General features: G+C 30.6%; 1 protein-coding gene across 1 annotated transcript; it reads right to left on the reverse strand.

The window, feature by feature from the left end:
- LOC109716861 (D-amino-acid transaminase, chloroplastic-like) lies at positions 4047 to 7078 on the reverse strand. The gene is made up of 5 exons (XM_020242464.1): positions 6933 to 7078; positions 6782 to 6822; positions 6023 to 6198; positions 4437 to 5110; positions 4047 to 4359 (listed from the first exon to the last, which is right to left on the reverse strand). Exons 1-5 carry the CDS (start codon positions 6958 to 6960, stop codon positions 4268 to 4270), a joined length of 1011 nt encoding a protein of 336 aa, XP_020098053.1. The 5' UTR covers positions 6961 to 7078; the 3' UTR covers positions 4047 to 4267.

The raw sequence follows: 10832 nt of genomic DNA on the forward strand, positions 1-10832 counted from the left end.
CAAATATTTGTTTCCTTATTTAATTTTGTTACTTACCAAATCAGATAGTGCTAATTTGATAAGTAATAAACCTTTATAAAATTGAATTTAAAATTCAATTTGAGCTTAAACTTTATAATTGTGTACATTAAATTCAAATTTAATTTTAATGTTAATTTTCAGAACGAAAAAATTTATGATTAAATGAATAGTATATTTCAATTCAAATTGTTAATTTGATATTAAAATGACACGAAATTTCAAATATATTAACTTATTTTAAATTGTAAATTATGCTGTATTTATAAACATAACTTTTATTATTTATTTAAATTAAAGGCTTCTATTTTTAAAATTAAATTTAAATTGTTCATTCGATAGTAAAAACAACATTAAAGTTTAAAAATATTGATTAAAATTAAATTTTTAATTTAGATTTAGTTTATATTATAGTTAAAAAAATAAATTTTGTTAACTATTTAAACTAAACGATTCTATGTTTGAAAATTAACTTTAAATTATAAATCTGAATTTAATTTTAACTAGTATAATTTCAAATTATCTTTAAAAAGGCTTTTAGTTTGTTTAAATTACACATTAAGTTTATTTAACTTGGATCATTTATTCAAATGGTATAACTTATCTTTACATTGTCAATCTGTAATTAAAAAAGTTTTACTGTCTCTGTATGGTTTAGCTCATTTTTATTTTGGCATTCCATGGTCTAAAAAATCACTCTGCGCCAATTCAAAGTTTAGCGCATTTTTCACTTCGCCACCACATTATTTTTTAAAAATTTTACTTTACCGCCTATTTTGACATAGGATTTTTTGATAAAATAAAAATTAAATTAATTAGGTTAATATTACACTGATTGAGCCATCCAATCAAATAATTATAACTTGAACAATTAACTTCGGATCGACTATCCATGTTCAAAAGTTAAAATATTAATATATTACATTCTTTTTAATTGAATTTTAGCTTTCACCGGCCAATTTCAATTTATTAAGAGTTTTGTTTTGAAGTTTGACCACATCAACTTCAACTCATCATTCAGCCATCTAAATTGGAGCGTAAGGCTCGATGCAATAATTTAGAAGATTTGAATAAAATTGGACAACCAAAGTATTATGTTTCTTATAATTTGAGAAAAAATGTGTAATTTGTTCTGAGACTTGTAAAGATTATAAAAGTGTTATTTATTTTAATTAAGGTATTGAACTGAATTTATTAGTACTATTGATCACAAAGTCAAATACAAAATTTTTCAAACATTCACTTGGGGATAATATTTTATATTCAATTACTTAGATGGAAAAAATGAACTGTGACTTAAAAATTTTAAGTGTAGATTAGTTATTAAGCAATGGACATGAATTTCTCTCTCAAAAAGCTTCGGAGGAAGATGTCTGTGAGTGAAAACTTTCCAAAAATAGAATGTAATATTTTATAATTACTAAAGGGGCATTATGGGAATGAAAATAAAAATTTACAAAAAAATCCTTCATATTACTTTTACATATGAGAAAATAGTTTGCCCTTGATAAGAGGGTGACTGGTATCTACGGCAGTAAAAGTCAATCACCCTCTTAACTAAAAGACACCTCCACCATTCATTTTAAAAAATTTAAAGGTCGAGATTTTTTTGGTGCACAGGAGCATTGCTCTAAAAAAATTTCATGTAAGTACAAATTAGGAGTTTAATTTTGACTTATTAAAAAGTATTAGCATTTGTGATTTGATAGAATTGTGTACTTAACCTGCAAGTTGATTTTTCTTATTATGAGATATTTGCAAGTTGATTTTTCTTATTATGAGATATTGGTTCGAAGGTTGAATATAGTATATCTTTTCAAATATTTGATGATGTTCTTATCTAGCATACAGCATACGTCTCCAAGATCTTAACAAGTTAATATTTTTTTTGAGAGATAGGTACCATGTTATTCTTTTCGTTTATTTCATTTAAAAATAAATTTAGCTGAAAATGTGAATCAATTAGGATTCGAACTTGGGTCTTCGAGTACCAACCACCAAGTTGTTTGCAGGATTCGAAATTGAGTTTTCGAGTACCAATCACTAAATCTTTCGCCACTTTCACTAGAAATGTTAATACATCAAAATATATGCACCAGCATAGGATAAGAAATTACACTTTATTCAGGTCAGCTGTTCATTGAGCACGCATCTGATGATACAACGTTAAATCCATGATGCAAAATACAAATAAGAGATTAAAAGGATCTCAACGGCGCAAGAAACAAAATTAAAAAAATGTTACATGTACACCATTTTATAAGATTACACTTTACTCATATGAGGATTTAAAAACTCTCTTTTGACTTAGTATTATTAAAAATAGTTGATAAAACAACTGAGTAAATTTAAATCTTTCAAAGCCTAAATTATAAGATTACACATATATTATAAGTGTTAGGATAACATTGCTCAAAAAGATTTGGACAAAAGGAATTAAAAATGTTCTTTAAAAGGAAAAATCTCAAAACAGTCCCCTTTTGCGTATCTGATACAACTGCAGGTTAATGTGCCCTTTGCATAGGATTGGCAAATGAGCCAGCCGGCTCGCGTTTGGCTTGATATTCGGTCCGCTCAAGCTCGACTCAAAATTAAATAAACTGAGCTTGAAGAAAAAATAAAACTTGAAATATATTTCAAGCAAAGCTTGAGTATTACTGGACTCACTCGAATGAGGCTCGAAAAGCTCGAATATAATAAAAATATTTATAAATATATAAATACAAATATAATTATATATAATATATATTTTAATTATATACAATAATATATAATATCTATATTAATTACATGTATATAGAGTTTAAGTTATTAGACATATTTATTGGCCCATAAAATCAACCAGCAAATTCCTACTCTAATTACTCTCTCCCCGTCTTTTTCACTTGCTTGCAGTGTCGCTTCCTCTAAATTATTTTTCTTAGTATTATGATACTGTATTTCATACATTTATTTTGTATTTTGAACTATTAGACATATTTTTATATCAAATTTTAGATTATATATATAAAAATTAAACTATAAATTGCATGATTTAAGAATTTCAAATGGTTCCTTTAGAGCTCGAACTCGCTTGACTCGAAGTTAAGCTCACTCGAGTTCAGCTCGAATTAATTTCAAGCCGAGCTTGAGCCTAAATTCAAAATTAATTTCAAGCCAAGCTTGAGGTAAGATAATCTCGCTCAAGCTCAGCTCCTTTCCACCCCTACCCTTGCAGAGTGCCTTGCACAATACAGATCAAGCATATGAAGCGTAAATAAAGTTTACCCATAAAAGGATATCTAAAACATTTTCCGGGTTGATATGGGATACCTGGGTGATATTTACGTGGGAAGATTTAATAACACCCTTTCATATCTTGTCCTAAAAAAAAAACTAGTAATGACCGTTATTTATCATCTTAGTTGCAAGGCGGTCAATATTATACCAACTTGCTCAATCTGTATCAGAAATTGCAGCAGATGAAATCCTGATGCCAACTTCTGATACTACAGGAACTCAAGTACTCAACCAATGCCTTTTTCTATTTTTTTACAAAAGGAACTTCAAGAACCTAATTGACTTGCAGAGTAATCTGATTAGCAACACCATAAGCACTATCAAAAGGTATATACAGAAGACAAGTTTAAAAGATAATAATTTCATATAGGTTCCTACAAATATAGTGAATGACAAATATATCACTATAAAGTTCAACTTTTATATATTGTTCCTGCAAAAGTTTTGATATTTTCAAATATATCTCTGCCGTTAGAATTCGTTAGAAAAATTTAGTTAATCATATATTAAATATTTAACCCCGGTTAATTTTTGATATTTTTATCCCTCTTATATTATACTGTTATGGCTTTCGGAGGACATATTTGTCATGACAAAATTGAAAATATAAATAGTTTTCTAACGGTCCTCTAACGGTAACAAACCAGAGAGACATATTTGAAAACATTAAAACTTTTGTAGGAACAACATATAAAAATTGAACTTTGTAGTAATATATTTGTCATTCACTATATTTGCAGAGACCTGTATGAATTAACCCTGGGAACTTGCATTCACTACATAAATATATAAAAAGCACAAACTGGAACACGGAAGAGTCACCAGCCTTTCTGAAAAATACACAGTAAATAACTGCTAATATTGATTGCACTCCAGAGTCAAATAGGGAATAGCACAAGAAATTAAACATAGGAATAATCCTTTTATGCAAAGTAAATCACGATAATACAGTTCTTTAACAACATCCTCCTCATTCGTAAGGAACACGAACCCTTTCTGGACCTTCCCTCAGGTCCTCCCAAAGCAAATCAGAGAGCGCGAGTGTTAGTTTCCCCACTTTTCCTGCACAAAAGAAGCAAATGTTAATCTTATCAAATGGAACCGAGAGCAGACTAAGTAGCGACAAAGATTATTATTACCATCTCCAATGGGCTGACCATCCCATTCAATAATAGGTAATATAGGAAGCCCACTTCCCACAAACATCATCTGGGCTGACTCCTTTGCTTCATTCAGAGTGATATTCGCGGTGCTCACACTCTTAAGAAGGCCCTTCTCAACCAATTTTGGTGCTAAGGCCAGTAGCCTCTTTGCAGTACATCCGCTCAGGATTTTATCGAATGAAGGAAGCACCAAATCCCGGCTTTTGCTGATAAATGCGACATTTACATTAGGCCCCTCTGCAATATACCCTTGCTCATCGACCCATATTGAAGCAAATGCGCCTTTCTCTTCCGCTTCCATTACAGCGAGAACATTTGGGAGGTAGTTTACGTTCTTCATTGTTGCAAACATAGGAGGTTTCATCGGGGTGTTGGATGTAACAACCTTCACGCCTTCTTTGCACTGAGAGTAGTCATCGCCTATGACGACACCATAGAATGCGGCTTTAGGGCAGCCTTTGGGTGAAAGCAAGAAATCACCAGGGCCCGCGCTCAGCCAGTATCTGATCGAGCCTTTCTTGCACTTTGATGCAGCTGTCATCTGGATGAGTATCGTTCGTAGAGTTTCGCGAGGAAAAGGTGGAGTGATCTTTGCTTTCGATGACGACCTCAGGAACCGGTCCAAATGTGCATCGAGCTCGTACAAGTAGCTATGAATGTTGTTGACAGAGATAGTTCGTAATTAGACATACATGATGGCCCATGAATAATTCATGACGATAAAATGTTTCAATTGATAGGCTCAAAGCTTTTTAACCTAATAATCAAGCATTCAATTTCTGTGCCATAATTTCACAACCAACAAATTGAGTTGGATCAAACAGCCCTCAACTATGAACGTTTGGCCAAGAACTAAGTCATAAATTGCAAATATCCAGGACTCTGGATTTCAAAAGATATTACGCCAGAGAATAGCTTTTGTCCTTGATCTACGATACTAGCTGATAAAGTATACAGGTCTTTAGAGGTTAGACTTTCATCTTATTCTGAAAGATTGCTTGACCAAGATGAAGAACACGAGATTGATGCACAGGAAATTACATGTGACTAGTGAGCAGAGAAGACCATGGTTAAAGAACAACAAAAACAAATATACTATAGGTTAATGTAGAAACATATTTCAAGAAATTATGCATATGAGGCCTGTTAACAAGGTAGATGAAGATTTTTTATTCCTTCTCTCTTTTTCCTTTTCTTTTTCGCTTTTCTTCTTCTGTTTTTTTAAGATCTAGGGAAGGTAAATGTCCAGTATTCTCAAAATAGTATCGTACTGCCTAGAGAACTTCAAAACATAAACGTGAATAGATAGAGTGATAAGTTTAGTAAACATAAAACTTGCCAACATGAACATCTCACAATCACCTTTACAAAAAATCAGAAAATGATTCATGAAAACAATACAAGGTTAATAGCAGTTCCCTGTACTTGATTTATTAAAAAAATTTCATGCAAGCACATAGAACTTTGGAGAAGTAAAAAAAGATTCCCCTACGTGTTCAGCATTAGGACAACAATTTCAGAGTATTATAATCGCAAGGATCAGTATTAAGAGCTGTGCCTACCCATCCATGAGCATAGCAGTATCAAAAACACCGTGTCCTCTGTGAACCATGTGATCATCAATTGGAATAACCATCATGGCTGGATCAAGTATGATCGCACCAATGACGCTAGAGTACATCGCTGGGTATGCCTGTTTCCTCCCAGATCCCCATTGTTCTTTCAGCTTCTCCAGCACCTACCCAATCCAGTAAAAAAAAAAACTTAAATTTAAAGTCACAGTGGCCTGAATGAGAAGCATGGAGACCTACCTTACTGCAAAACACGAAAATATGTCAAGATACTTGCTTCCTCTCTAAAAACTAGTATACACTAAAAAAAAAAACTACGGATTTCATCTCAACTTTTGAGGATTTTTCAAACTAATATCTAAACATTGAAAAGTTTGATTCTAGCGCTCATTTATATAATATCTTTAATTTTAGCACATTCCAATCAGAATTTAGCTGTATCTGTGACATTTTCGACAAAATATGTGGCAACCTAATAGAAAACTATTATATTTGATGAAAATTCATAAAATCTAATGGAATTTCACAAAATTTTCTAAGTAGTTTTAAAAATTAAAAAACAATGAAAGGGTAGTAGATGACAAAATCAAGGTGCCAAATTTAATTGATCGTGCAACTAAGTTTTCCATGAAAAGAATCACCTCGACGGAGCAAATGGTTTCCCCAGTTCCACTTTATAACGAACGAAGTAAATCCCATAGGAACCCAAACACTAAATGCAAGCAATAGTAACAAAGTGTAGCAATTTACCTCTACCCCGGTGGAGTAGACCGGGACTTGGACATGGGCCCCTGATTCAGTAAAAACAAACGGAAAAGTAGTGATAATTAGAACAAGCCATCAAAGTGTTCGACGAAATGCGTCAGCTAGGAACAAGAGCGGAAACCGAGGAAACTGAAACCTGGGTTCGGATCGGAGGAGCCATCCATGGCGACAGAAGGCGAAGAGAGTGGAAGAAGAAGAAGAAGAAGAAGAAGAAGGGAAATGGAAATGGGGTGGGGGGCGAGGGGTGGGGGGGTCGCTTAAAAAGGGGGAACGAAGACATTGGTTTCCGTTTTGTCGAGTAGCAGCACTGCACCTAACTAATGACGTGAAGTTGCACGAAAAAAAAGAAAAAGAAAAAGAAAAATCAACGAAAAAATTACTGACACCCCCTCAAATACAGACAAATTTGCAACACCCGCCTCAACTTCGGGCATTCACAAATTTAAGAAACTGATTTGCATGCTGTTAAAAATACAATAATAATAATTGTGTCTTTTTTTTGTTGGATATATTAGAGACGACTGCTGCAGTACGTGATAAATAATTTTTTTGGTTGCATACAATTGAAAATCATATTTATTAATTTTATCATTCCATATCTGAAACAAAAATAATAAATTTTTTTGTTTAAATGGTGATTTATGAAACAAAAGCAAAAAGTCTTTCTATTTAAATAGTGATTTAGAAGATAATTTTATCTTTTGTTTAGGTAAATCTTTTCATTATTTGTAGATTTGCGATCAATTTGGACGTAATTTTAATTACTGGGCGTGAGTTTCTTCGTATAATTCTAATTATAGCAGTTAAATTCAAATATATCAAATAAAAATTATATTTAACTTTACATATAGTTATAATTATAATTACATACAACCAAACATCCCTAGTTGCTCCCTGATTCTCACTTGAACTAATATTTGAGGGCTGCTAAGATATTGCCAAGTGTCCCTTACAATGTTGTTAATGACACGGCAATATCATTAATACTTCCTAAACTATAATTACTATATTCCAAACATTATTAGTAAATCCTAAGTATTATCATTACACACTAAATTCTAAATTCTAACTTCTCTACATATGTATGCCATCATATCAACTAGTGTAGTTATCTGCACGATGCAGCGGACAGATATTATCGAAACGATTTTTTTATTATTGTTGATCATCGATGCTAGTATGAAATTGTACATATATCAAAAAAAATACAGTGAAAAGATGAAGAAAGAAAAAAAGAGAGAAAGAAAGAGAGGCGTAAAATGAAGGAATGACAAAATAATTTAAATAAAATTATTAGCTAGATTAATAATTCAATTAATTTAAATAAAAATAATTTAAATAAAATTAGCTCAAGTTGCTATAAAATTTTCATATATAAACTTTAATATGATTTAAATTGTATTTGTTCAATTAGATTTTAATTGTATAATAATAAATTTTATAAAATTATTTAGTGTATATATAAAATTATAAATTCGGGTAAGCAATTATTTATAACATACATGCAAATCCTTTAAAAGAACATCTAATTCTAGAAATAAATCCTATAACAAAATATGTTTCTACCAGTTTATTATTTAACAATTTTACATACATCTAAATAACTAGAAAAGAAATTGAAAAAAGCTAATAGATAGGGTGGTTAAAAAAAAACATTAAAGAAAAAGCAAAATACAAAAAAATTCTGATCACTTGATTATCACCATATATACTATCAGTAGTAAGTTGATTATATATCCATACACTCTCTTTCACTTCTGTCGTCGCCGCCGATCTTCTACCACCACTGTCATCCCCACCAAATAAACGACGGGATCTACGGATTCTATGAACTCGATACAATGCGACAGTGATGAAAGCGAGCGACTTTTACGGGAGAGGGAAAGGGTGAAAGAAGTTTAGCAAAAGTTGAAAAACGAAGAGACTAATAGAGACAAAGGGGAAGAAAAAATTAATTATTAATTAATTACATTAATAAAGAGAGAGAAGGTGGGGTTATTGCCTTATTGGAAGGTAAAGAGACGGACGTTAAAGAAGAGTAGAAGAGTTAGAACTATTGGAAGGTGAGGAGGTCTACGGTGAAGAAGATGAGAAAAAAATAATTAAAAAAAAATAATTTACAAAATATAAAAAAATGAGAGCTTGTGACGTCATCATTTGATATTGGGGATTCATATAAGAGTATAGATAATATTGTGGGGTATCCAAGAGTAGAGTCGCCAAAGCATTTCTAAAAGTCCATTCATATATAGCCAATCTTTATTTAATATTTGTTTTAATGAACGTGATTTGCTTGACGGTGAGGTTCAACCAGTTTTGTCTTGCTGAAACTTTAGATGTGTCGTTAGTGACTTTTTAACATCGTTAGTGTTTATTTAGATCACAAATCACTTAATTTCAATATATTATGTATAGTTAGATATTTTAGCCAAATACTTTTGTGTAGACGGCATTTTAACAATTTTTGTAAATAGTGAAAAGTAAAGGGAACTGGATTTTATTTTAAATAGCACTGTAAAAATTTCTAATTGATTAAATTATCCTTTCAAAATTTTATTTAACCAACGAACTCTTTTCTTACTAACTTAGTACCATGTTGGACAAAAATGAGAAAGAGGATGAATCGTTCATCGTCTTTAGAAAATGATGAATCATTTATCAATTTTTAGATTCATATTGTTGTTTATAATTTTATTTTTTTGGTATGGATTGATTATGAGCATGTTTGTGAGGTTGTTAGACTAATATGCGTATTATTACGAGTTGAATTAGAATACATCTAAAAGCACCAAGTTTTTAGCCTTTAGATATATCCCTTGACTACTAGTAACCTTTGGATCAAATGCTATTCCACTTACCACCATTCAATTCAAGTGGGCTACTATAATCCTAGCCCTATTCTAGCTCAATTTTTATTATTATAATTTTTGTTCAATTGTTAGGATTGTATAAGCTAGTAGGTAGTTAAATTTTTTTTGGATTGTTAGAACTGTATGTGATTTATTAAATTTTTATGTAATTATTAGAATTACGTATGAAAGAAACAATGAATCATTCATCATTTACTTTCTTTAGAAAAAGATAGTAAATGATCTTCGTCCTTTTAATTTTATTAACATTTTTCCATCCTGGCATTGAGTTCTACAAAATCAGATTATTTGAGCAAATAAAATTATGGTAAGATCATTTGGCAGCCAAACTTAAAAATAGAATTTGAGAAAAAAATATAATTTTATTTACCGCACTTTTTCCAACTTATGTCAAAATAAATAGTTAAAATTCTCACTCACATTAAAACTCTACTTTTCGTTTAAGTTTTTCCGATCCAAACATGCTATTTATGTAAAATGTTTTTATTGAAAGAATTACTACAATAAATAAGCCCAAGCACCCTCATTGTGTTATGTGAAGTAAAGAGTATAATCAGTGGTAATTGATAAATTCGTATGAAAATAGTATTTTTTTTAAAAAATTTATTTTATATTAATGTGCAACATAGAAATTTTTTTATTATATATTATTATTTCTATATGGAATAATTGTGACATAGAAGGCTCTTCCAACTATATCTCATAAATTATCCCGAATAGAAAAAAAAAAATCCAAGCAAAGATTTTTCATGACATGCAAAAATGCAAGAACAAAATTGTTCTAAAACATCAATACAACATAGAAGTTATCAAATAAGAAATAACCCTTAATTGGACATTTTTTTATCTTCCATGGCACAATAGAATTGGTTTAGAGCAAAACTTATAATATGGAATAACTCTTAGAAACAACACATTTTTCAACTTTAGAGTCCTATTTGGCCATCAGAACAAGTTTTTTTGAAAATTACTTGTTTGGTGTGAAAATTCTATTCAGTATTTGAAAGTTAGAAGTTTGATTTTAATTTCTTGAAAGATCTTGATATATATAATTTGATATTTGATAGAAAAGCATATTTCGCCTATAACGTAATTTCACCTAATAAAATAATTTATTTTATTCTGAAAAAAAATAATTTAAAGTTGGAATACAATATAACATTTTA

Source organism: Ananas comosus, linkage group 10 (genome assembly GCF_001540865.1).
Source record: "Ananas comosus cultivar F153 linkage group 10, ASM154086v1, whole genome shotgun sequence".
NCBI classification, from domain to species: Eukaryota; Viridiplantae; Streptophyta; class Magnoliopsida; order Poales; family Bromeliaceae; genus Ananas; species Ananas comosus.

Excerpts from the sequence above, each read along its gene's own strand:
- LOC109716861 (XM_020242464.1), bottom strand. The coding sequence starts at position 6,960 with ATGGATGGCTCCTCCGATCCGAACCCAG. Across the intron at positions 6,823-6,932 it reads CTCCTCCGATCCGAACCCAG|GGGCCCATGTCCAAGTCCCG; the intron begins GTTTCAGTTTCC and ends TTACTGAATCAG. Across the intron at positions 5,111-6,022 it reads ACTGCTATGCTCATGGATGG|CTACTTGTACGAGCTCGATG; the intron begins GTAGGCACAGCT and ends CAACATTCATAG.